The sequence below is a fragment of the Ailuropoda melanoleuca genome, chromosome 1 (assembly GCF_002007445.2).
Source record: "Ailuropoda melanoleuca isolate Jingjing chromosome 1, ASM200744v2, whole genome shotgun sequence".
Taxonomy (NCBI): domain Eukaryota; kingdom Metazoa; phylum Chordata; class Mammalia; order Carnivora; family Ursidae; genus Ailuropoda; species Ailuropoda melanoleuca.
The window spans coordinates 200,056,721-200,084,647 of record NC_048218.1 but is presented as its reverse complement, the minus strand read 5'-3'; the positions used below and the strand labels follow the sequence as shown (position 1 = coordinate 200,084,647).

Here is a 27,927-nt window from a genome sequence, read left to right as displayed (position 1 = left end):
GTCTATCATAGATGCCCGGGGCCACGAAGTTATCTTCGGCCTTGCCTTTTTTTCCCCTTTAAATTAGAAAAAGTCTCAGTTATAGGCATCAAGTGATAGAGACCAGGGCTGGCAATGCTTTATCAAAGGGGGCTTTGGACAATTTTGTTGCGGTAGAAAAACACTTTTTGGAAAACTCAGTCAGATTCTCACTTTGCTTCTAAATCAGTTTTTCTCAAGCCTCATAATAAGAGTTGGAAAATTATAGCACTTACTATCTAAATGGATTACAGCATCTATTTTAAAGTAGCTCAAAAGCAATTTTAGCAGCACTTCATAGTTATTAGTTATTATGGCTACTTTTTGTGTTTAATTTTTTTAAAAAAATCAACCTGACAATTTTTATGTAATTCAGGATTGAAATTATGGTCCATACAGAGATTTAAAAAAAAAAAAAAAAGCTTAACCGTTCAGGCTGAAATGTTGACATTTATCTTTTGATGTTCATCTTTACACAGCTTTAGATAATGGCACCTATAAACCGATACATATGTTGGAGCTTAGTAAAGTACAATAGCATTCCTTTAAGTCTCAAGATTGTCTCTTGGAACTTAAGGTCTGTGTGTGTTTGAGATATATCTATAGAAAAGCAACATATTTATATCTTAAAATATCTAAATTCACCTTGTTTAATATTGTCAGTCCAATGATGTTAATATTTGATAGTTTGGCATTTGATAACTAGTTCCTGGTTATCTTGTGATCTCTGTGCAGAAATGGAACTTCAGACTGAGGGTGGAGCTTCTTACTGAAGCAAGGGGTCAACTTCAACTTCCAACTGAACTGGAAGGGATTAAATCCCCAGCCCAGTGAAGACCCAGTCCCTCTCACACTCAACAGTGTCTATGCAGCTACCTACTGGTTTAGTAACTTTGTGCTACTGTGGAGCCTCCCCTGTCCCCTGCCCCGCACCAGAGAGACAGGGAGAGAAGGCAGTAGTCTGGCACTCAGATGCTGACACAGGCTCTGAAGAGCAAGGTAGAGAAGAGGTCGTAGACCTTAATAGTACTAGTTGTCAATGCCTGAGAAGACAAGTATAATCAAAGCATTCTGGGCTATACATTGCATATGCTTAATAATATACCTACTTCTAAATCACAAATTGTGGTTGACTTCACACTCTACTGCAAGGGAAATGGCTGGGGTTGGGGAGGCAAGAGATAAATTGACTCCATTTTAAAACCTTGAGTGAAGACTAGATTTTTAAAAATGGCAATGGACAATGCAGAGGACTTTACCCCACTTAACTGCATGGGAAGGATTGCTCCTCCAAGACAGAACAAACAATGGTATGATGGTTTATTCAATTTAAAAACACTTACTAATTTGCTTTTTTTAATGGAGGGTAAAGAAGACTATAAGGCAGCAAATAGGCCTACAAACCATTAACAGGCTACCTTCATTAACATGACACACTAGAAGTTATCAAATGCCTTTATGACTGAGATTATTTTCTATATTAGAGCCTGGCCATTATTAGATTTTAGGCCCACAAAGCTGGGCCTTACAGCGAAGACCTGTTACTACCTACCTACCAAATTTTCTTACCTATCTACTCATGAAATGGTTTCCAACAGAAATTTCTCACTCTTTGTTAATTATGTATTACAAAGAAGAGTATTTTACCCATATTTGGCTTTGAACAAGATAAAAACCTTTATTTACAAATGTTCTATTCCCTTAAAATATATACAGAGAAAATAATTTGGATTAAAATATGATAAAATCACAGAAAACAAAGCCAAATTCTGATAAAAATCAAGGAGAAATTGGTGAAACCCAGAAAATCAAAACCAGTCATAACAATTACAAGAGGGTCAGGGCAAATATACTGAAGAACGACCTTAAATTTTCCTTGAACCCCATACCCAATGTTTTGTTCCATATGTTAATAGCCAGTTCAGAAATTACAAGTTATATATAGGCTATTTCTACCCACCTCACATAATGTTAAACTCATTTAATAAATACAGTATCAGAGAAAGGGATTGTCTTCACTCAAAGAATACAGTAGGAAAGCCATTTGCTTGGAGTGGCTGAGAATTCTTTTAGGAATACCATCATTCACCCCGAGAAGCATTATTGAAATACATGCACAGTTACATCAACTCAAAACAAAATTATATTCTTTTCTATGTGCAGGGAGACTCCCTATTCCTTGGTAGGCAATCAGCTACAGCAGTCTCATAGTCCATAGGCTATGCCTAGGGCTGCTGCTTTCTCTTCTTTCAGTTCAGAGATGCGTGCTTTCCCATTGTGCATCAATGAGTGTGAGAAGTAAAAAACCCGTTGATAGGTAGCCTTAGGAATATAACAACAGAGAAGAGAAATGACTGCCAATGATTATACCTGGGACCATTGCTAATACAAGGCCTTAATAGCTTGATGATCTTGGCTGTCAATGCTAGATTAGGAGTGGTTTTTTTAATTCTTTGGGCATTCCAGTTGGTTAATCCCCTCCTTTACAAGAGGAAGGCTGACACCGTCAATATCTATTTCTGGAACCTATAAGGCAAAAGGGGAGTTGGTGTGAAGTGAACTCTTATGGGGAAGACTTCCCCCAGGTGAAGCTTGAAGACTTTGCACTTTTTCCTCCCACCAGGCGTTTGGTGCTTCTTGATCCTGTGGGGGTCCCAGAGACCCCAGCATCACCACGCTCTTCCTGGGAGAACCAAGCCTGCTGAGCTTCTCTCAGTTCCCTGGCAGTTAAAGGGAAAAAAATATATTACTTGATCCTAAATTAAAGATGATATTTATGATCTAAACTAACATAGATTTTTCTTTTTATTTCAATATTTATAGAAACAACCCTGAGCTACATACAGAATAGAAAATTAACTACTGTGATTTTCTTTAAAATTGGCTGGCATACACATGCCATAACACATGGCAGATGAGGTTTCCTAAATCCTACTGATTGGGGCATAAATGATGTTTAAAATTTTTTTAAATAAAAACCAGATAAAGACACCACTAAAAAAGGACTACAGGCCAATACCTCTGATGAACATAGATGCAGAAATTCTCAATAAAATACTAGTAAACTGAATTCAACAAAACATTTAAAAGTCATTCACCACAATCACTCCCACAAGTGGGATTTATTCCTGGGCTGCAAGGGTGGTTTAGTATTCATAAATCAATCAATGTGATACATCACATCAAAAAGAGAAAGGATAAAAAACATATGATCATTTCAATAGACGCAGAAAAAGCTTTTGGCAAAGTAAATCATCCATTCATGATAAAAAAAAAAACCCTCAACAAAGTAAGTTTAAAGGAAACATATCTCAACATAATAAAGGCCATCTATGAAAACCCACAGCTATCATCATCCTTAATGGGGAAAAATAGAGCTTTTCCCCAAAGATCAGGAACAAAACAAGGATGTCCACTCTTACCACTTGTACTTAGCATAGTGGTGGAAGTCCTAGCCACAGCAAGCAGACAACAAAAAGAAATAAAAGGAATCTAAATCAGTAAGGAGGAAGTAAAACTTTCACTATTTGCAGATGACTTGATACTATATTTAGAAAACCCTAAACACTCTACCAAAAAACTGCTAGAACTGATAAACGAATTCAGTAAAGCTGCAGGATACGAAATCAATCTACAGAAGTCTGTTGCATTTCTATATACCAATAATGAAGCAGCAGAAATAGAAATAAAGGAATCGGTCCCATTTACAATTGCACCAAAAACAATAAGATACCTGGGAATAAACCTAACCAAAAAAGTGAAAGACCTGTACTCTGAAAACTGTAAAACACTGATGACAGAAATTGAAGACGACACAAAGAAATGGAAAGACATTCTACACTCATGGATTGGAAGAACAAATATTGTTAAAGTGTCTGTACTACCCAAAGAAATCTACATTTAATGCAATCCCTATCAAAATACCAACAGCATTTTTCACAGAACTAGTACAAAGAATCCTAAGATACATAGGGAACCACAAAAGACCCCAAATAGCCAAAGCAATCTTGGAAAACAAAAGCAAAGCTGGAGGCATCACAATTCCAGACTTCAAGTTATATTGTAAAGCTGTAGTAATCAAAACAGTATGGTACTGGCACAAAAAATAGATACATAGATCAATGGAGCAGAATAGAAAAATCTAGAAATAGACCCACAATTATATGGTGAATTAATCTTCAACAAAGCAGGGAAGAATATCCATGGAGAAAAGACTGTCTCTTCAACAAATAGTGTTGGAAAAATGGACAGAATATTTAAAAGAATGAAACTGGACCACTTTCTTACACCATAGATAAAAATAAACTCAAAATGGATTAAAGACCTAAGTGTAAGACCTGTAACCATAAAAATCCTAGAAGAGAACACAGGTAGTAACTTCTTCGACGTTATCCATAGCAACTTCTTAGTAGATATATCTCCTGGTGCGAGGGAAACAAAAGCAAAAATAAACTGTTGGGACTTCATCCAGATGAAAAGCCTCTGCACAGTGCAGGAAACCATCAATAAAACTAAAAGGCAGCCTGTGGAATGGGTGAAGATATTGGACAAATGATATCTCTAATAAAGGGTTTGTTTCCAAAATTCATAAAGAATTAATACAACTCAACACCCAAAAAATAAATAATCCAATTAAAAATGGACAGAAGACATGAACAAACATTTTTCCAAAGACAACATCCAGATTGCCAACAGACACATGAATACTTGGTCATCATCACTTATCAGGGAAATTAAAACTACAATGAGACATCATCTCACACCTAACAGAATGGTGAAAATCAACAACACAAGAACCAACAGGTGTTGGTGAGGATGTGGAGAAAAAGGAACCCTCTTGCACTGTTGGTGGGAATGCAAACTGGTACAGCCACTGTGGGAAACAGTATGGAGTTTCCTCAAAAAGTTAAAAATAGAACTACCTTATAATCCAGCAATTGTACTACCGGGTATTTACCCAAAGAATACAGGAACACTAATTCAAAGGAATACATGCACCCCAATGTTTATAGCAGCATTATCTGCAACAACCAAATTATGGAAACAGCCCAAGAGTCCATTAATACATGAATGGATAAAGAATATGTGGTATATATATTTAATGGAATATTATTCGTCTATAAAAAAGAATGAAATCTTGCCATTTGCCAGGATATGGATGGAACTAGAGGGTATAGTCAGACAAAGACAAATACCACATGATTTCACTCATATGTGGAATTTAAGAACCAAAACAAATAAGAAAAGAGAAAAAACAAAACAAATCAAGAAATAGACTCTTAACTATAAAGAACAACCTGATGGTTGCCAGAAGGGAGGTGGGTGGGGGGATGGGTTAAATAAGTGACTCTTGATCTTAGGGTTTTGAGTTCAAGCCCTACATTGGGCCTAGGGCTTACTCAAAAAGAAAAAAAAACAAAAAAACTACCTTTCCAGTGTGGCTGTCTTGAACTTTTCCAAGTTAAGCTGCTGCTGGAGCTCTTCTGCTTTCCCAAGGGAAGGCCGGAGAACTCGACTTCTGGCCAGAGCTGCTGCAGAAGGTCTCTCCCTTGGGTCAGGGTGGATCATGTTCTGTTGATGTTGGACCAAAACGAAGGAAACAAACTTCACTGCTAGGAAGATCTCCCCACCCAAACCAACTCCAACCCAGTTACCACTGGTGAGTTTTGTGAGACTCTGCTTTTAACTTTGTAGGAGAAGAAATATATGAAAACTTAGCCCCACCAGGGACAGGAGCATCATCCCTACACAGTGGCATCCGTCATCCATACCTTTGACTTGTCTTGATCATATTTTAGAGCTAGTTGGGCGAATAACTAGTCTAATGCCTTAATTTCAAGTGGGAAGAAACTGAGGTCCTGAGATCAAAAGTGACTTGTCCAAGTTATCAACAGGACCAAGACTAAAACCCACATCATTCATCTCCTAGTTCTGTTTGTGTTCTACTACAACATGCTTCTTTTCACTGAAAACTAAAGATACCCACCATGACAATATTCCCACAGCACTCCTCTTCAGGTAGAGAGTGCCTTAACATAAAACAACTTAAATACAGGAGAAAATAGCTAATTATTTACAGCAGTTAGCAATGTTGTATAATGGAGAAAACACTTGAACCTTCCATTTGGAGACCAATGTTCAGAGCCAGCTCCGCCATTCACTAAGTAGCTTGAGAAAGTGACTTAACTATGCTGAAACTCACTTTCCTTTTCCGGATACTTGGGGTAACAATACTCACCTTTTGGAGCATCGGGGGAATTAAATGAATTAACATATATGTATAACTAGTGCATTGGCCACACTGAAGTACTCAGTATGTATCAACTAAATCTAAGAGAAATTTACATATAGAAATAAGTGATGAGGCTATGCACGAAAGTCCACTGTGAGCAAGGGTTAACCTTGTTCTTTCAGGAAAGCAGAAGCACAGAAGAAGGAAAAGTTGGTAACTAAATTTGAAGTTTTCAGGTAAACTATGAAACTCAAATTTAATCCCCAAGAGTAGATGTTTCTAAGGCTATTGTAGGGATCCTAACAAATCCTGTTCCTTAAACCATTAAGTCTTATGTACACATTTTATATTCTTAGTATGATTCTAAGCTTCTCAACAATGTCATTTTCTCGTACCTCTGTTTCAACAGAGGATCTTCCTTTCCGTGTCCCTACACATACTCAGATATCACTGAGTACAAGTAACACGTAGATTCCTGAACTGACGTTATGCGTTTTTCCAATAGTGCAGATGATTGGTGATACTGCCAGTTATTTGTCAATAAAGTAGCTTACGCTTTCTTCTATACACTCAGAATTCAATTTTTTTTCATGGTATCACCCTTACCAATGACAATAGTTAAAACCTTGAAACAAGAGCAAAAAGACCAGGTTTGATTTTAGAGTTAATCATTTATCAAAGGTGAGAATACAAGTCCAGGAACTGCTCTGAGCCTTGGTTTCCTGAACTTCCCCCTTAACAGGGTTGTTGGGAAGGACAGAGAACAAAATGTAACAGGATTTCAAACTAGAACATAAAAGGTTTTATAATATCCTCTAAGTTTCCTTGAGAAGCTTTCAATCTGTTCTGTGGCTTTTCTGGACTTCGGGGGCATGATTCCTTTTTCCTCTGTCAGTGACACTACCAACATCTCCTTTTCCCTTTCCCCACCTCCTTGCCATTATATTTTTAAAAAAATAGACATTTCTATCTTCTCTTCATCTCATAAGAGATACCACCTTGAGTAGATTGTAAAATTCTTCTGAGAGCTTCTGAGGAATGTCTGGAAGTTTCCCCTCACGAATATGATGCCATGCGGCACCATTGGTGGGTAATGACTCTGCTCCTGCAGCCACTGCAATTGTTAATCCCAAGGCAAATATGTCTGCTTTGGGAAGGTGCTGATAATCCTTCAAAACAGAAGATATGAAGGCCAGTTAGTTTGCCAAGTGAAGTGAGTCTAGCGTAAAGGCAACTGGTAAGAGAGGTTCATTTGAATGCATATGAGCTTACACAGACACAATGGGCAAGGTCGTATCTGCCATGGCTAGTAATTTACTTCTAGAGAAGATAGAGGTTACGGCACAAATCCAATGATTCACACTGCTGTGTCCTGAAGCTTTTAAGGCAGAATCTTAGTGCCATTTTGTTCTATCAGGCTCAAAGAGGCTTCAAGCATAGACCGGCTGGTCGCAGATATTATCTTCCTAGAGGGAGTTAAATCCTTCCTAGCCCTGACTCGACAGACATCCTAACAGGTGGGCAATAACTGAAGGTCATTTCATCAGAGCTGGTGGTGCTATCAAAAGGATGATAGCATGATAAAGATGGACTGAACCAATAAAGGCTTCCTTTCTGCTAGGGAATCAGTGAATTTAGGAATTCTAAGAAATACTAGAAACAGTAAAGGACCTTTATAAAGAACAGTAAAAATATTGATTAATCCATGATCGAGCCAGCTTTCCTCATGCTTTTTTTTTTTTTTAAGTTTCTCTCTTATTTTTGGTCTCAATTCTGAATAGGAAAAGAGATAGTATCAATTTAAATTGTAAATATAGACTTTTCGGGGCACCTGGGTGGCTAGTTAAGCATCCAACTCTTGATTTCCGCTCAGGTCATAATCTCAGGGTCATGAGATCAAGCCCTGCATTGGGCTCTGCACTCAGCACAAAGTCTGCTTGACATTCTTTCTCCCTCACCCTCTGCCTTTCCCCTTGCTCACACACTAGTGCTTTCTAAAATAAAATCTTTTTTAAAAATTATAGATATATACTTTTCATCTCTTGCACTGTGAACCTTCATTTGAGAGTCAAAAGGTTCATTGAATTATAAAATAACTTCTGTTTCCCTAATCTTTACCTCTTGTAAAATCTCATTAGCCAGGAAGCGACTATCTCCCTCCTCCACTTTTGGTTTGCTTATTGATGTCACATGACCCAAGTCACCTAAAAAAAGAAAGAGGAAAAAATAGAGCCCTTTAAAAGCATGTCTTTAAAACTGGGATGAAGGGGGTCATCACTATAAATTTTATAAGATAATATACAGGTCAGGTCTTAAGGCAAACTCACCAATTTTATACATCACGTTGGCAGAGAGAAACCAATCAGCTTCATTTTCAATCTCTTCTGGGACTACAGGAGAGTCACTTTGCATCTTATGACAAATGAAGATGTTACCTAAAACAAACAAAAAAATACTGAATTGACAAAGTAATGATTCCTTAGCTTTTTCACTCCAAAGATTCTTTTCTGTGTCTGACATTTCAGCCACCCTCCTCTCCTCCTCTTCTGTGTCCACGTAACAAGACCATCAAGGTTTATTTTCTTCTGTGGAATCTCTCACATTACTGAACAGCTCAAAATACCTATTTTAACAAACTGATCTCAGACACACCTCATCCTCTGAAGAGGCTAATAGCCTTAAAACAAAGAAATAAGCCCCCCCCCAAAAATGGTAACAGTGTTTCCTTGAGTTTCACATTATTGAGTGCCAAAACCATTTCTGTTCACTTTAGTCAGTGCTGAATTAGAATGAATATATACAGCACTAGTTGTCAATACATTCAGGATGTAGCCAAAACGCTGTCACTTAGCTATGCAGTAAGTTAGAGACCTATTTTCATGCTTTGGCTTCGCTATCTGGAAGGAGCCTTTTCTCTCTCTGTCCCCTAGTCCCGGGGCGGAGGGGAATGGATAAAGCAGTTTAAATTTTTTAGGGAGACAAATGACAGAAAGAGATGTTGCCAGCAAACAGCATCTTCAACACTTAGTAGACATGCAGACACCAACTCGAACACAGTGAGGATCTGGCTGGAGGGGCAGAGGGGGGCCATACTGACTAGGTTTGATGTCCAGGTGCACCATGCCGGAGCTGTGGATGTACTTAAGCCCAAGGGAAATCTGCAGAAGGATGTCCTTGAGTTTCGGCTCCTGGAAATGATTGCCAGACTTTGTGTTTTCAGATATAGCAGTCTGCAAGCTCCCACCTAGGAAGGAACAACAGAGCAGCCCCGCAGAATGGAGAAAAGTATGTGTCTTAATACGTAAAAGCATAGTAAACAGTCACGAAATTTCTTGTGAATGAGTTCAGTCCAACTTATCCAAATTATCCAGTTTCAGTGTAAATCATAATATCTGCTCCCTGTCTATACCACAGACACGTTGGAGAAGAGTTACAGGACTTTTAAAGAAGAAAATAAAATGCCATACCCCAGGTATCCAATATGTGGTTCTATTGCCTTGAGTATGCCCCAAATCACATTTTAAAAGTGTTTTCTAATTATTAACCAGAAGCCCAATCAGGCCTAGATAAATAGCTACTATTAGCATTGATGATTAATTCAGTATCAAGCTAGTAATTACAGGCTGCTAGTAACTTCAACATAATTGATTCTAAGCTTAATTCCATTAAAAATATATCACAAAATAAGAATATTTAATGATTGCTGACCCAAGGTAAAGATAAAACTTCAATATAAATCCTATTCGAGCCATAGTATTTGCACATCAACTATAGATAGACTCTTGATTTATCATTGTTATCAGTAAAAAAAAAATAAGGCCTGGATTCATCTGACCACCTGATCTTGTTTGCCCCTGTCCTAAGGTATTAGAATGCTTCTGAACCCTTTATTTCATTAATTTGCATTCACTGGCAGCCTCTTCAGTCAAATTAGAGAGTCCTGGGTCTCCGGGGCAGTTAGGGCCCCAGCCTTCAAGTATGTGTCCAGAACAACAGGATCTGAGATGGTAATGGTATTTTTTAGGAGATCCATTTTTTAGAGTATCCTATGTAAAATTCAGTATAAAGATTGACCTGTCATGTTAAAATAATTCAGAAAGGAGAAGAGTTTCAGCCCTTTTCAGAAACACAAAGAGGCCTAAAGCAAAGGGTGTGTCTTTTTCTGGGAATCTTCTTTACAATTCTGTAGGGGAGAGGACATTAGATAGAAAGGAAGAGTGTGTTGAAACAAAGTCTCCTTGAGTCTAAGTTTGCAGATGAAGCCATGAGGTGTGGCGAGGAGAAGAAAGCCTGCATCCAGGGCTCCCATGTCCACTGTAACTCCTCTCCCTACTAGGCTAGGTGCTCCTTCAAGACAGAGCCCCGTCTTACTCCTTTCACATTCTCAAGGTCTTGCACATAATCTATGTATTCTGAACTGAATGTCCATTCTGGCAACAGAGGGAAAGGAAAGACTGGGACAGGAACCCTATAAAAGGTATGGAAAGAGAGAAGCATCCTGGGGGTATGTAGGAACCCTTTAAGATGGTCTTTTAGATTATAAGCAGAGATATATTGCCAATTCCCTGAAGAGCTACAGGTATTTATTAAGGGTATCTAGACCAGTGCTAGCAGCACTTTTATTACTTAGAAGCTCTGTAGGTAATTTTAAAGTTAGCCAAGTAATAATTAACAACAGTAAAAGTTACTGAAAAGCATTTATGCAAAGGTGTTAGAAGATCTTTATTTTGCCACAGCTAAAGCTGATTGTCTTCCTCTTATCAGAAAGCGTTATTAACTGTTCTTTGCTAAATAGTATTAAGGAAGTAGGTGTTCATAGACAGAGCAATACTGAATGAACTATAAACTTAATCCCTACTAATCTCAGCTACACTGGAGCTTTAACTCCATACCCCAACGTACCACCTGGAGATGGTACCATAATTGCCAGCATTTTTCCCTAGGAGGAAACAACCAGCTCGAGAACAACTCTTCTCAAACCATCTTTATGAGATGGCTGCTGAATTCTTTCCCTTAGATAAAATAAATTGCTTTCCCTACTTGGCATGGGAAAAAATAAAGAAACTTAAGAAAGACATATCTATGTTTTTCCATCTGCTTATGAGGCCTGACAGATACTAAAATAAATAGCAAATGCCTTCCAACAATGAAATGTTAACAGCAGAACAACAATTCAACAGGATATTTGTTCATACACTGGTATTCTCCAAATCTTGATTTTAGGTTGCTATCTATCTACAACACAAGCATATTTTTCTGCTGGTAAAGTTATTCCTTGTTTGGTGGAAAAACATAACCAGTGCTCATGGTGTTCCACCGAGAACGCAGGCTTCTGGATGTCACATCACTAGAACAAACGCAAGAACCACCATCCTAGGGGAGCAAGGATTGAGGGGTGAAGGATTGGAAGGAATCAGGCACTGGCTACTCTTCTATGTTACAAATATTTGGACTTAACTCTCCTGTATTTAGAGTCACAGGGCGAAGTCTCAACATGGATTATCCATAATTACAAACAAGACAAGTATCTGGGCATGCTTTATTTTCAATGATCAGTTCACATTTGAAAGCAATGTATGTGAATGACATTTTGATAAATCAGAATTACATTTTAATGGGCAAGTATGCAGTGAAGTTAATGGACCACCATGGTAAATAGACAATGATTCCTCATAATCTATGCCATCTACTCCAAAATTGACTGCCTGGAAACATCCGAAAGCCCTCTCTAGTCTTCCCACACTTTACCTGGCTGATCTTATTTCCTATTATAGAGATCACCTCAGTCCTGTCAGTCTTCTTACTGTCTGCTGGGTCAGACCCATTCCCAATACCATGCGTATTGTCTGCACGCTGTTCCTCTAATGGAAGTCTTCCCTCTACTTCCTTAAACTCTGGTAATCTTTTTGCAGGGTCTTTTTCAAGGCTTACCTCCTTTATGAGATTTTCTTGGTTTGATCTAATAACAACGATTACTGAGTTCATATCTATCAGGTATTGACACTGTGCTGGCCTTTGAAATAGATTGCTGCTATTTCTCAAACTACTCCCTTAAGTAAATATTACCATCTCTTTACTCAGTGGGATTGATATGCCTGAGATCATACAACTAGTGTGCCACACCCAGGTCCACCTGAGTTAAAAGCCCAGGCCCATTCTACCACACTGCCCCTTGCTCACATCCATCTTCTCTGTTTTTTTTTAAAGATGTTATTTATTTATTGAGAGAGAGAGCACATGCACATGCACATGGGAGCAGGGAGACAGGCAGAGGGAAAGGGCGAGAGAATCTCAAGCCGACTCCATCCTGAGCACAGAGCCCAGCACAGGGCTTGATCCCAGGATCCCGAGATCATGACCTGAGCTGAAATCAAGAGTCAGATGCCCAACTGACTGAGCCACCCAGGCACCCCTTCTCTGAATGCTTTTTTAAATTTTTTTTTTAAATTTATTCGACAGAGATAGAGACAGCCAGAGAGAGAGGGAACAGAAGCAGGGGGAGTGGGAGAGGAAGAAGCAGGCTCATAGCAGAGGAGCCTGACGTGGGGCTCAATCCCGTAACGCCGGGATCACGCCCTGAGCCGAAGGCAGACGCTTAACCGCTGTGCCACCCAGGTGCCCCATGAATGCTTTTTTATCCATAGTTATACCACCTGGCTTTGCAGCAAATTGTCTCTTGTATATTCATTCTAACAGAGCAAAAGGAGTAAAGCTCCTTGAAGGACTTACCTTAGCTCACTCTATGGTATATTTCACCCTAGAACTTAATATAGTGTCACACCTGTAGAAGGTATTCAAATGTGGAAGAGAATTAGACGATGATCGTAATGGGAACAATCACTCCACCTTATTCTTTTTGAAAATTTGAAATCTTTACAATGCCCCAAATCAGGTTAAATTGGTTTTTCTTTGTTTGGCTTTCTTGGTTAATTTTTGTTCTTTGTTAGTAACTGAAAGTCATGAAAATAAAACCAATCTTGGGGGTGAGGGGGAAGAAGAATAGGAAATTTCAGGTTATAAGAAGAAGAAATTAGGAAAAGAAGATTAAGAAAAGTCTCAACCTCTCATGGGGCACCTGGGTGGCTCAGTCAGTTAAATGTCTGCCTTTGGCTGAGGGATCAAGCCCCATGTGGGGCTCCCTGCTCAGTGGGGAGTCTGCTTCTCCCTCTCCCTCTGCCCCCTCCGCCGCTTATGACCCCCCAAGTAAATAAATAAATAAATAAAATCTTTTTTAAAAGTCTCAACCTCTCAATCACAAGGAAAGGGTCCATTGTTTATCCTATAGAGACTATTAGAAAAAGGAATTTAGGTAAACTTGCTAGAGAATAAAAATCAACAAAGTTCACAGTTAAGACTACAAGGAAATCAGGCCCTCATGAAACACAAAATCATTATTTTGCAGCATGTGTGTAATATTTTCTATGTTTCTAGCATTTCATAATGTTATCTACTTACCCTACTTGTATATATAATGATGAAGTTTACCACTGATCACGCTCCTCAAAAGTCAGGCTGCACATACAGACTCAGGGCTACCCAGCGGTTGCTAAAATTACTCATAGACTGTACTATTAAAGAAACTTGAGGGTGGGTGTACATGTTGTTTGGAGCGGGGGGAAGCAGGTTTGGGAGGGATGCCATTATCCGATATTACCATGACCAGAATATGGATTGCTACCCCTAAAATGCCAGCAAACTTCTGTATAATTTGGTAACACTTCTCTATTTTACCAGTGAACATTTCGAAGAAAAATATTTTGGAGAATAACCACGTGTAACTGTACTGTTATGTCAACCCCTTAATCACAGATTAAAATATCTTAAACCAAAAGATTACTTTTTTGATTCAAGTAGCCCAGAAAAAAGTTCTGCCAGTTTCTTGTGTATGTGTATTCCTGAAGGACCTATAAGAATATACCTGAAGCCATTGTGTTTCATTCCCAGCACCCACTCTCGTGGGTACTCTCGTGAGAACACTAAAGCTCATGCCCGTACTCTCGTGAGAACACTAAAGCTCATGCCCGTACTCTCGTGAGAACACTAAAGCTCAAAGGCAAGAAGCATCAAGATGCATGAACTATCCCCCAATTCAGGAATCCACTTGAAAATTAATCAAAAGTTGGCTGTATAAGTTTACCATTCCCTCTCTGAACATGGTAGGGACTATGGGTTGCATCTTTTAGCATACCTAGCAAATATAAGAGGAGGATTTACCATTCAAACCACTAGGGCAAAAGTTTTCTAAGTATTGAGTAAAGTGTGAAGGGATTGATAGCTTCTGTGTGTCAGCCACACATCAGCTCCGAAAGAAATACGACATAGCATAAAATGGAAATTCCTCTTCAACACAGCTCTGTGTCCCCAGCTCTCTGCTTCCAAGCAAAACTGTAGTACAGACTTTTTAGGTATGACTCTGCTATGCCTGGCATAAACTACAAGGGGGAGGCAAAGTTTCGGTTCTTATTCCCCCTGGAGACTTAAACGTTCACCCCTCACCGTAGATACTAGTCCGCATACTTACCATTGCAGTATTCATTCTGAATGATCATGTGGTCATCTTCTGCCCACGCAGAGTAGTAACGTACCACATGGGGGTGATGCCCAAGCACTGCGTGAGCATAAACCTCATGCAAAGCCAAATTCCTAAAACACAGAAAAGCAGCAAGAAAAATAGTCAAGATAATATACATACAAATGTTTTTTAAAAGACAAGATATGAAGCATTATTAACAGCGGCAGAACATTTACTGGGTACTCACTGCTTGCTTACTATTTTATTACACTTAATTTTCATAATGACTCAGAAAGATAGAGTGGCAAGGATGAAGGCTTTAGAAAAGCTGTGACTGACCCAACGTCAAGCGGGTGATAGTAGACCTAAGACCAGAACCTTGGTCATCCTGGTACCAAAACCCGTAGTTTGGTGTGTTTTTTTTTTAAGATTTTATTTATTTATTCAACAGAGATAGAGACAGCCAGGGAGAGAGGGAACACAAGTAGGGGGAGTGGGAGAGGAAGAAGCAGGCTCATAGCGGAAGAGCCTGATGTGGGGCTCAATCCCATAACGCCAGGATCACGCCCTGAGCCGAAGGCAGACGCTTAACCGCTGTGCCACCCAGGTATCCCAAGTGTTTTTTTTTTTTTAATGGAACATGGTATATGTAAAAAGGAGTGTTAGGTTGTTACTATCTCAATGGCAGACATGGTTTGAGTTTTAATTTCACCGTATCACAATTTTAAAAACAACAATTTTGATGGGCTTAGTAAGAAGACCACCGTGGACTCGGTGGTTGGATATTGTGATGGATCTTCTATCTTCTCTGTGAAGGCTAGATAGTCACTTGAGTCAATATTACACTCAGCCAATATTATATAGTCACAGGGACGGTCTTGGGGAGAGATATTCATTATGGAACAAGAAATCCAACACACAAGAAAGTAAAATGTAGTACTCAATGAATTTCAGTATAAAAATGAAGAATTCTAAGATCAATAATTTCAGATTCAGCAAAGTGTTACATCCCCACAGTTCACAAAAAGCATTGGCTGAATCTAAAAATAACCATTTTCTTTGTGAAAGGAAGAACGTCTGAACAATTAATTCTGGGAATGAAAGTTAAATTTTTGTTGCTTTTTCCTCGCTTATAGTCTTCAAAACATTGAATTCATTATTGAATTCATTATTAATACAAAGCGGAGATAACCAGCGAGTTAACAGTAACTTCCTACTTGGTAATATTTCTAATGAACTAACAGGCAGAAGATCATTCCATAAATTTATTGATTTAAACAAAAGCAGTAAGACCAATAGGAAAAGCCTCAAGAACCATGAAAAAAAAAAAAAAAACCACAACATGATTGCTTCCAAATGACCATGGTATATTTTAGGAAATAACTTATCTCTGATTTGGAAAATTCAGAAAGGTTATGAATGTGAGACCACATACAATGCAGGGGATAGCAATGGGTATGTTTTTAATGATATCTGTACTATTACTTAAAATGTTTTGACCAGAAACAACTTTCCAAATCCAAGTTTGTACTTCTAGTACATTTCAAAGGTACTTACTCATTTGATAACCCTGCAAAAGGTTTTGTGGAACGTTTTATTGCATAAACACATCCATCCAGCCTCTTAATACACTTGTAGACTGTCCCAAATTCCCCAACTCCAATTTTTTCTACCTCCAAGAATTCTTTTTCATAGCGGGAAGCCATGTTGGTTTCTTGTAGAACACATCTCTGAAATATTTTATTAAAATATTAAAATAATTCTTTCTAACATATTGTGAGCAATAAATTTAAGGCATATTCCAAAATTTTTCACAGTTTTCCAAAAGATTTTTGAGGCAAATCTATTGGATTCTGTCTGTGTCAGTATTCACGGTCGCAAGAACCTCCCCAATTGCTGACTACCTTCTTTGTACTCTTCATAGCCATCTGTACAACTCTGTACTGACATTTTTTCGTATAGTCTTTTTCTATGTTCTTTCTTCTGTCTAGGATGTTCTTCTCAATCTGTTTTTAGAGGGGATGCACCTGCTCACAGCAACAGCTACTGTCCTCAGCTGAAGGAATGGCTGGGATCCAGGTAGAATATTAAGAAAAAAAAAAAAGACACCTCCCTTTGACTCTTGTCTACCTGCCTCACACTCTGGCTGCTAATGTTTCCATCTCAAATTGAGTAAACTTATTTGTGTTCAATTTGCTTCCTCAAAAATCTTAGTCTGGAGAATAAAACTGTCAAATTGATTATTTCAGCTCGTGCACTCAGGTATAGCAACCCTTCCACCTACTGGCTGATGAGCAACAGTTCTCATTTTTCAGCTAGCTGGTAACCCTAGGCAAAAATCACTGAACTCCTTTATTAGTTTTCTCATCTAAAGTAAAGTGAGCATCCTAGCAACTACTCCTAGGGGTTCTTTTAAATATTACATGAGAAAACGTGTGTGTGTGTGTGTGTGTGTGTGTAACTTAGCTCAGTGCCAAGCACAGAGGAAATTCTCAGTAAATGGTAGCTAAGATGATAAAAATCTCCACAAATTTATATGAATCTCAATCCAAACCAATTTATCTCCATGAAGTCATCCTTTCCCAGTGTCCCTGTTAGCAAGAATTTTTCATCTAACTTCGAGTTTAAACAATCTTGACTCTTACTAGCTCTTCATTTCAACATCTAATACCAATCAGTCTTCGTTTGCAAGATCTAGAATTTTCATTGCCCTTCGCCAATCTCAAGTTCTGTTTCCCTCGTGTCTGGAGCTGCCATAGCTACGACCCCTCTCTCCATCTCTCCCAATAGTGAAAATTGTTTTTACAAAATGATACCATAGAATCAGACACACCTAATTGTCTCCCATAAGGAATCCAAACTTCTGGTCAGAGACCTCAAGGCCTTCTACCAGTTGCTCAGCCACTACCTTCCCATCCTCATCTCGGACACCAAATAAGCCAGCTTACCATTCACATCATTCCCCAACCTCAAGCCCTCCCCCTCCACTTTTGTAAACTGAATACTGAGCATAAGCATGTTTTCATGGTATTATCAACTTAATGGCAATTAATATCCCACTGTAAATTATAATTTATTTGGCTGTTCTTTTATTATTGGACATTTAGTACTTTTTTTTTTCCATTACAGTTAGGTCTGCAATAAACATCTGGTGATAATATTTACAGTATTATTTTCTTAGGCTAGGTTATCAAATGAAGGAGGCTACATCAAAGATTGTGAACATTACTTAAAAATCAATGGATAACTGACACATTTAAGAGCTAAAATTTTACATTTAAACTTTGGCTTTATGCCATTTTTCTCTCTTCAGCTTTTCCATTTAGGAACCTTAAGTATCTTGAATTTTCCTTTCACTTCTCTACCCCATGAATATAGAATTTTTCCATAAATCCAAGATAGATGCAGTAGCCATTAATTTAAAAACACTGCAAGGTAATCATTCAGCCATATACTGATCAGGCACTGTCTGATAAAGTAATAATTAGCTAAGAATATAGACCCTGTTGAGAGTCCAGACCAATTCAGCTACAATGCACGTTTGTAAATCTGCAAAGTGAGGTTGGGGGGTGGTAAGGAGAGAGACGAGGAGAAGGAGAGAGAGAGAGATTGGCAATAGGACGAAGTGACTAAGTTATGGCAGCTGGAACAAAGAACTGTGCTCACCTTGGCAGGCAGCCCTTGTTCCACATTGCCTTCCCCTGGACCAGCTTCCTCACTTAGGGGAAAAAAAAAAAAAGAAGACGACGACGTGATATCAATGTATGATTGGCACCATTGAGCTTGATACTCTATTAAGTTCTGGGATTGTAAGAGTAAATAAGACAATTCCTTCCCCCCCCCCTTCAGTTTATATTTGGGGACAAGGATAAATAGAAAATTTCAATGTAAGAAACAAGAATAAGAACAAGATATCAAGGGACACCATAGGCAGCACCCAAATCATGATGTCAAGAGTAAAAGTTTTTCCCAAAACAGGATAGGCAAGCTAAGTTTAAAGAACGAGTAAGAATCAGCTAAGGGGCAGGAGTGGGGTTCTAGGCCAAACAGAGCAACGCTGAACTGTGGAGGTGAGAGCGCACAGAACACAGGAAACTGAGCACTCTTCCCAGCCTCGCTGCAACCTTCCCCTCCAACACCCGCCTCCCCCACTTTGCCCTAGGTTCACAGGCAGACCATCAATACAGCAGAATAAGCTATAACACTGGCTGAGGTATTTTCAGTTCCTTCCCAATAAGCTCTGACAAACATGCTGCATTCTGGATTTCTAAGCCAGATTTCAATCTCTAGAGCAGCTACCTACAGATTTTTCTTCTGGAGAAGCACAGGATAGAAAGTGCAAATAGAAGACGACTTTACAGTCATGGAGACAAACTGATGCTGGACATTTGTGACTGAAGTTTAATATGACATTCTAATACTTTATAAAATAACAACACCAAAAAAATAACAGCACAGTAAGTAAGGGAGAAAAATGCTCACTCAGAAGCACCAAGAGCTGTACAAGTGTCATCACTTCCATTGCAGGAAATTAAAATTAACGGTCTCTTCTGGCTAGCTTCAGTGAGAGGTGAATCAATTCTGATGGTTTGCAAAGAATCCTCAAGAGCTAAAGCCAATAGAATTCTTGGTAATAAAAGTGGACCTGTATACTTGTACTGAAGTTTTGTTTACTTAAGATCCAGGAGATAGTATTGAGAAAACCTATTCCAGGCACAAAGCTGATAAATACAGAGTCATTGATTCCAAACCAAGCAACTCAACCTGACACATTAAATGCTCTGCATACTTCAGATTGTTAGCTGTGCATTTATTTTGCTGAGTACAAAGGAGCACAAATGACTGGCCCATTTTAAAGGCACTTCCTTTGTGTAAAAAAAAAAAAAAGCAGCACTGAAGAGACATAGTAAATAAATGTCCCTAAGTAATATGCACAGGCCTCATTTGGACGGTTTCTACCATTGAGGCCTTGTGAAGTTGTGCAGTTTGGCTTTCTGTTCTTAGCACCTCCAAAAGCAACACTATCTTTTTCTCTTTAGCCAATCTGCCATCGCCTGCAGAGAGGTTCAAATTCTTGCTCTATAGCTCTTGGTCGCACAAGCTAGACTGGAAACAGCAGTACACTCCTTGAAGTGTGAGCTACACCTGCCCCAGTGGCTAGCCTTCTGTTATCCAGAGGAGACGACTTGAATGCAATTCCATAGCTCATTCAACTTGCTAATGGCAGTCAGGTGTCTATTGCTTACTCTGCCCTATTCTTTTAGGGAGAAGACTCCATACAGTACATTTCAGAATGGGGAGGCACTAGAACTTCCATGACAAAGCAGACTAACATTAACATTTAGGAAGGAGTGGATGTGTGAACAGGTATCAGTTGCATTCAAATAGAGTTCTTGTTCCTAATCTTAATTTCACACTCTCCCTTCTACTTGACCATACTAAGATCAGTTCTCAAAAGTTAGAGGCAACAGAACACTTACAAATCTCCTCGGGTTTTCCTCTTGCCATTGGATTTGAGGAATTGTTTTCTATAGGACTCTGGGGTAAAGGGATTAATATTGACCAGAGCCGATGAGGTCATCTCATCCACGAAGGGAACAGGCGTGAACCTCAAATGTTTAGAGCCTCTGGAAGGGATCTTCTCTGTTGAAGAAATCACCGACTGGCTTAGCAGACCCTGAATAAGGATGACAAAAACAGAAAACAGAATGGGGTTAGTACGAAAAAAGAAAAAGTGCCATATCAGCTAGTTAATATTTGAACCAAAGAATGTTATTGCTGAAAAGGAATTAGAGGTTATCTGGTTCAGTGCAAACAAGTTGCATTATAACTGGCCCTCTTACGAAAAATACAGATTCCTAGTCTTCCTCTGGATATTCTGATTAGAGGATCAACACAGGAATCTGTACTTTTGTTAAGCTGTACCGCCTCCCCCTGGGCAATTCTGATGGCCAGCTATGAAAAACACCAACTCTTACTACACTTCTAGCTTTTTAAAAACTATACTCCAGCTTAGACCAAAAAAAAAAAAAAAAAAAAAAAAAGCTCTAGAAGACCTGGTCCTTATGTTCTCAGTGTAAACTTTAACTCCCCCTCAATTATTCATCCAGATGTTGGTTTGGTTCCTACTAAGTAGCAGATGCTGGGCTAGATGCTAAGGCATACAGAGGTGAATTCCAACTCTTAAGGGATGCATAATCCATTAGTCAACAGTTCATTGATCTTTCAGAAATAATCACTTTGTACAGGAAAGACTATTTATCTAAACATTAAGAGAAGTTTCCAGTTCCACTTAAAATATAGCACCAAATGAGAAGAGTTCCATAAAGGGGGGGGAAGAATTTGAAAAATAATCCTCTGAGCCCTTAAGATTCAGGGCTTTGTAGTGGCCATAACCAGCATACCAGTAAGCAGGAAAATGTACAGGACTTACCACGCTAAGTGGGGTACAGGAAGAGAACATACACCTACGACCTAACCAGAACTAAACCAAAGGACAGAGGGGATAGATACAAGACAAAGAATTCTGATGAGACAGCAGAATGCCATTATGACCTAAGTTGGGGGCCAGAGAGCTGTGTTATTGGTCTCCAAGTGTCCAGCAGTAGACACGGAGGCCGTGATATAACCTCATAGAATAATTATTGTACTGTGAGGCTCTTTCTAAAAGAATGCCTCTGTTGAGAGTATCTGTCCATGGCTTTTCAATGTAGAAGCAGAAGCGAGACTATAACATGATTCACTATATAAAAATGTAATTCAAGAATGTGAAGATACAAAGAATGAATATTGAAATTATAAACCCTAAATGATAAAAGCAGAAATGAAGGAAACTATAGCATACACCCAGTATTCTAACCTTTTTTTAAGTGAAGAAAAAGGTCGTTGCTGGAGCCAAGTTTTTACAAGGATTTTACATGTCTTCGAGCTGACAGGATGAACAATCCTGGGGCTATTGTCAGACAAAGCCAACAATGATAAACTCACAATTTTCCTGTAAGTGTATTACACTGCTGAGTATTTGCTCAAAGTACAACTATACTATATAATATTTCTCAGTTGTCTATGCAGGAAGTGAACTTAGAATTATAATAAATCATTCCCTGAGAAGCAGTTTTTTGTGCTGAGGCTGATTATATGGAAAGTAAAATGTGTTTATCACATATGAAACAGTGGAGCATCCACACCTGCAATGAGACACACTCTGGTTGCCACATTTCAAGGACAACAAAAAGGGCCTAAAAATTATTCAGGTAAAAAGAAGGGAAAGTATTCACCTCAGGGCAGACAAGATCAGAATTCCTACTCTGGAAATACAAAGCCCAATAGATTTTGTGAGCTCCACTTATGATACAGGGAAATATATTAATTGTATTTAATTTGCATTATATTGCCAGAACCGTAGAATTGTGAGTAATCCTTTTGGAAATCCAAAAGAACTTAGTTTGGAACAAGGCTTATGAAAATGAAGTTCAGCTTAAAAGTAAAGCAGATTAAAAATTTCTGGAAAGATGTCCAGGTTGAGAGTATATATATGTTTCAGGGAGTGTAGCTAATTCCATAAGCAACAGCTCTGTTACAGATGATCAAGGGAAGGGAAAATTCAGGAATAGCTCCTTTGTTTCTGAAGATGACAAGAGGAGAAGGCAACCTCCCACCTTCAAGACACAACATCAGTGTCTCAGGACTTGCAAAGACTTTAAAGGCCCAGTTGGTACAATTCGTCCCATGATGCTTGAATCCTTTCTACAACATTCCTACCAAGTGAGCGTCAACTAGTGCTCAATGCATTTTAGCACAGGGACCCACTACCACCTCGGGAAGCTCTTCTATTCTAGCTGGTCGTGCTAGGAAGTCTTTATGATGACCTGAAGTCACTTCACAGGATTTCTAGTCCTTTCCCTTGGGCAAGGCTGAGCTGTCAATCCTCCATTCCTCTGCATCCTTGTCTTTAGCATAACATCACCACTGATCATTGCCTGCTCTCTCTCTTCTAATCCAAACTATATTCCTCATAAAGCGTGCACTTTTTCAGTTGCATTTCCAGTTTCCCTCCCAAGCTCTGTTCTTTTCCTGCCCCTCCAATCTTGGCACTTCCAGGATTCCTAATTTGGACCACTTCTCTTCTTACTTTGGCACTCAGGCTACTTGAGCTCATCCGCACCCAAGGCTTCAACAACTTCCAAAATGCTAATGATATCCAAATATAGATCTCCAATTTAGTTTGTTTTCCTGCATTCCAGACCCATTTATCCAATGATTTACAGAACACCTCTGCTTTCTCCAAACCTGTCAATGCTTCTAGCATCACCTATCTTGATTCAAGTGACCATCTACTCAGTCAAGGCAGAAGCCTCGCAGGACCCTAGAATCCCTCCTTTTCCCTCAACCTCTCCGTCAAGTTGATGAGAGAACAAAGAGCAAGATGAACACAACACATGAGCTGACACCCTGCCAAAGCCCCCTCCCCTTAAGGTGGGATATATATAGAAAACATTCCTCAGGCACTAGTAACTGCCTAAGAACAAAGGCGGGGGAAAAACAAATGGTCAATTGATAAAGATCAGAGTCATGTAGGACACGAAACTCCGCTATACTTCATAACCGTCTTAATGATTTACAAGAAAAGCACAATCTTAATAATAGACCTCCAGGAACATATAGACTCAATTCCCTGCAGCCCTAAAGTCACCATCACCTCCACAGGCTAGAAAACCTTATATAATCAGTCACTCCTCACAATCACAATGCAGCTCTTTCTGCCCACGGGTCCTGTCCCGTGCTAGAATAAAAATACCTTTTTGCACCGTAAAACGTCTCCAGAATTCTTTCTTGACCGTTGGGCTCAAGGATCCTGCATCAAAGTCACTTAGCAAATCCCAAACATCTCTCAGTTTATCACTATGCACCACTGACGTAGGGCCTCCTTTGTCAACAGATCTGCTGTAAGTACTCCGGGGTCTCTCCTGCTCCATGCAGCCTGCACATGAAGGCCAATTTTTCCAAAAGCCCTCTGATCAAAACCATTTAATGAAGGCCTCAAAGCTTTCAGAATAAAATCTTGATCTAGCTCCTGCCTACCTACTCTGACCTCGCTGCCTGCATCCTCTCGCTTACAGGTCCCTGTCACCAGCAACATGCAATGTGTAGGCGTGACGTGATCTTTCCCCTCCTAGCCTGGTAGCTGCTTTTCCCTTGGCCTCAAGTTTTCATTCCCTTCTTTACCTAGCTCAGTCTAGCTCATCCTTAAAGAGCGCTCTCAGACTGGACTTTCTTTGGAAAGGCATCCCTGATCTTGAGACTTAATTCCTAATTCTTTCTCACTGTGCAGTACCACTCCCCCGGCATACCTGATCTGAACTCTATAGTCTCTGTTGTTTATCTTGATTCATCTTATGAGCACTTGTGACACAGTGAATGATTTGCCAGCGGAAGGCCTGATATCAAGGTGCTCCGTTTTAAATGAATGAATGAAATTGACGTACCGCCTCATGCTTCTTTGCCAGCCTGCTCTTGCTCAGAGCCACAGTCCTTCAGCCCACTCTCCCACTAATTTACATACATCAAAACCACTCTCAAAGCATCTATCACAGTGTCTGGAGGTGCATCGCCTCTCTGTCTCTCTGCAGATTGTAAGCACTTTGAGGGTAGAGACTGTGTCTTGTGCTCCTTGCCCATACTGGGTGCTCAAAAAATAAAGGGATGATTGATTGGTTGGTGTTGGGACCATTGGAAAACCCACAGGTGGACACATAAGCATAGTAACATAGTTTGTCTACGATACAGACAAGAAACTTAGTACTTCCTGGTGGACGTGGTGTGCATACTCGGCAGGAACCAAAGAAGCCTGCTGACAGTGACTGTGTCTGATGTCAGAAGCACAGATGTCATTATGATGGCCTTAAGTCCCTCAAGCTGAGCCAGCAGAAAGCGGAGCTCATACCAGTCCTGAGGCTCACATCCCATGGCACTAGGCTCTCAGAAGTAACCCTGCCCTTCCCTGGCTTTACTCATGTGTAGATATAATAGGAGAATAATACAGCAAGAATAAAGGACTAAGTGAACTACTTGGGACCTTTGCCTATTTGTCATCCCCAGCTTATAAAGAAATCTCAACAAGTCAACTCTTTGCTCACATATAATAGAAGAGCCTCCCCTCACTAGACTGAGGAATGGGGAGGACTTCCTTCAGGGGAGAGTAGCAGCAGAGATATGTGAATATGTTCAAGCAGTGAATGTGAACATTTTTATAGGAGGAAATATTAGTAACTAATTACATAAACATAGAGCCAGTTGATGTAATGGAAAGAACAGGGTTGACGAAGACCAGAAGATCAGCGTTCTAGCCTTGCCTCTTCCATCAGCTGAGCTGAAAGCCAGTTTACTTCTTGAAACCTGGATTTTTCCACATGCAGAATGAAAAGGCTCTAGATCTCAATATTCTTTCTAGTTTTATTATTCTTTAGGAATTTCTTTTCCCCACCAAGATTTATTTGTGGCCTACACCGAATAGTTGCTGACATCAATGGTTTTGAGAAGACAGCTAGCAAGGCATTTAGTTCTGTTTTCTGGTAACTGTAAACTCTTCTTCATTTTCACCAAAAAATATGTAATTGAGGAGATCCACAGCCTGTGAGGCAAATCGGTCAGATACACATACACAACCGCGTCCTGCTCTCCATCCGCTGAGCTGAAGGAACACAGATCTTGGCGACCTGGGTCCCCTTGCCCCACAACTTACTTACCTTGGGAGTGAAGGGACTCTCACAATCCAGCAACTTGCTCCTGCTGTCTGGCTGGGCTGGTGTCTCTGGATAGTTGCGAAAACCTGACACTGGAGTCATCAAAACCTGTTCTGGACTCTTCTTGGTTTTTTCCTGAAATGTGCCGACTTCATGGACGCTACTAAGGGGAGGCCCGGGAGGTGTGAACTTTGCCTCTGACTCCTGACCTTCAGCCCTGTCTGGGATTTGGCTGTGGGCATCCCTGGTCTCCCATGCCTCCTGCCCTTCACTCTCACTCTCTTCTTCACAGTAGGAAAAGTTTAACTTCTGCTTTAGTTCTTTGTTAATACTGCTGTCATCCATGTCAGCCAGAGAGCTTTACCGCACAGGCAAGGATGATCAGAAGGGAACACTAAGGAGCTGCAGAAGTAAGGAGGAGAAAAGACTGTGAGTTGACAAATCCCCCAGTTTCCTTTCCCTCTGCCCACTCACAGCTACACAGAGGCACGGCATTAGTTTGCTCCCTTAAGTACCACATATCTGTGAGACTGCAGCTTATCCTTATTTCCAGTCTGATTAAAGAAAGCTCCAGTGACTCTTGGAGCAATTAAATCCAATTCATGTATCTTACTCTTCTAGATATCCTACATAGTCTCCCTGAACCCATGTGTTACAAGATACTGGTAAGATATTTGGATTCCTTTAATTTAGCATGGCTTTAAAAATACCCATTAGCCAATTCGGGAACAAGCTCATTATCGGAAAGAAATCATTTTCACCCTTTTCCACCTACCATTTAGAAATATCACACTCTCCTGTCTCCCTCACCCACCCGGCAGCTAACAGCAGTTAATTAGAACTCAGCATCACCAGGACATCATAATCATCCTTAAACAGCCACTGACTTATCTTGGCTGGAGTTCGTCTCCTTAGCTGAGAGACACCTCAGATTCCTGCCAGGCACACCTGCCCGAATTCAGGCATCTCATGCCCTCCACCCACCCCCAGGTATCAGCAGTTAAAACTTTTAGGGACTAGGACAAATTCCTAAACTGGCAAAAGAAAGCCTAGAAAGATCAACGACACATAGAAGTAGGGATGTATCACTTGAAAACGGCAATTACTTTGCCCCCAAATGCCTTATTTTGTTAAAAAAAGTTTTTTTTCTTTTTTTACTGTTCCACATACGTTATTTAATTTCTTTCTTGGTGGACCCCTTGAGAAGAGTAAAAAACTCTTTGAAGAAAAAAAGAGCCACCAATGTCACTTTATAGGAGAAACCATGTGAAAGTCTGTCCATAGAAAACAATAATGAAATACATGAGCCCTCCTGTACCTTCAGGAGAGACACCAGAGGTACTGGACATATGGAATTATTTACATGATGAACGTGGGCTGAAGAGAGAGGTGCTGAGGATATTTTGATCTTGGCTGAAACGAAGTTAATTTCTCTTAAGGTCTTTGGTTACTCGTTGCCCATCACCCGTCTTCCATTTCCTCTCTTCATTAATCCCTCCATGCCTTTCTCCTCTCTCAATCTTTCCCATCTCTGACCTGAACTCATGAGGACGCTGATCCAAATGAAAACTAACTGGGAGGATGTGAAAGCATTTCTTCACCTAAAAGGCTTTTCACGGTCCAGCTTTGTACAGGTATGCACACCACCAGATCCTTCCCTTGCCTTCCCTAACCCATCCCTCCCATGCTGACCTTCCCAAATCATTCCATGGGGAAATCCTGTTGCCCATAGCAGGCAGAAGCTCTCTGCCCACCTCTGTCAGGGCCTCCCCATCCCATGGGGGCCAGAGACAAGACAGTCATCACCAGGGAAAGGAGGACTCAGGTTACAAGTAAAGAAATTGCTATGAACTGAGATTCTGGAGTTGGGAGTGAGTTCCTTGTTCACAACTATCACGGCAGGCCATGTGATATTCCTTTGCTATAGCCTGGATGTTGACCAGTGTCCCCGTCTCAGGGCGTGGCTAGACAGTCTTGCCTCTCCAACTTGTTGAAGGCTGACTCTGCTCTCAAGCAGGGTGGGACTCACCCAAAACACTCTGAGGGTATCATGAGCCTGCAGGCCGGGCACAGGGTCTGGTTCATGGGTGTTAACCAAGACTAAGTGGTTTTTTACTATTGCCCCCCCTCCACTCTCCCCTTTCTTCTCAAGGCCTTGCTAGAATTCTCAATCACCCTCATTTATGACCACACTGTTTACCTAGGGAGGCAGCTGTGCCGTTGTGATGGTTTGGGTCCCAAGTCACCAGCAGTGATTCTGTTAGAAACTTGCACCTTTCACGTATCGTCACTCAAAGGATGATAGTACTAAGGCTTCAGAATAAGAAAGGCAGAATAACAAGTACAAAGAAGATACTCCCAGTTTGGAAAATAGAATGGTGGGAATTGGGTGGTTGCTGACATTGATGGCCTAAGGGGATCCC

The 27,927-nt window shown here is 40.0% G+C and overlaps 1 protein-coding gene across 1 annotated transcript; it reads right to left on the bottom strand.

The window, feature by feature from the left end:
* Positions 1-1,681: 1,681 nt before the first annotated feature.
* WEE2 (WEE2 oocyte meiosis inhibiting kinase) lies at positions 1,682-27,791 on the bottom strand. Its single transcript, XM_002921689.4, has 12 exons — positions 27,705-27,791; positions 25,508-25,906; positions 20,243-20,439; positions 18,429-18,480; positions 16,320-16,492; positions 14,772-14,893; positions 9,348-9,494; positions 8,578-8,685; positions 8,369-8,454; positions 7,249-7,419; positions 5,447-5,589; positions 1,682-2,738 (listed from the first exon to the last, which is right to left on the bottom strand). The coding sequence occupies exons 2-12, from the start codon at positions 25,847-25,849 to the stop codon at positions 2,582-2,584; spliced, it is 1,698 nt and encodes a 565-aa protein (XP_002921735.1). The 5' UTR covers positions 25,850-25,906; positions 27,705-27,791; the 3' UTR covers positions 1,682-2,581.
* Positions 27,792-27,927: the final 136 nt, after the last annotated feature.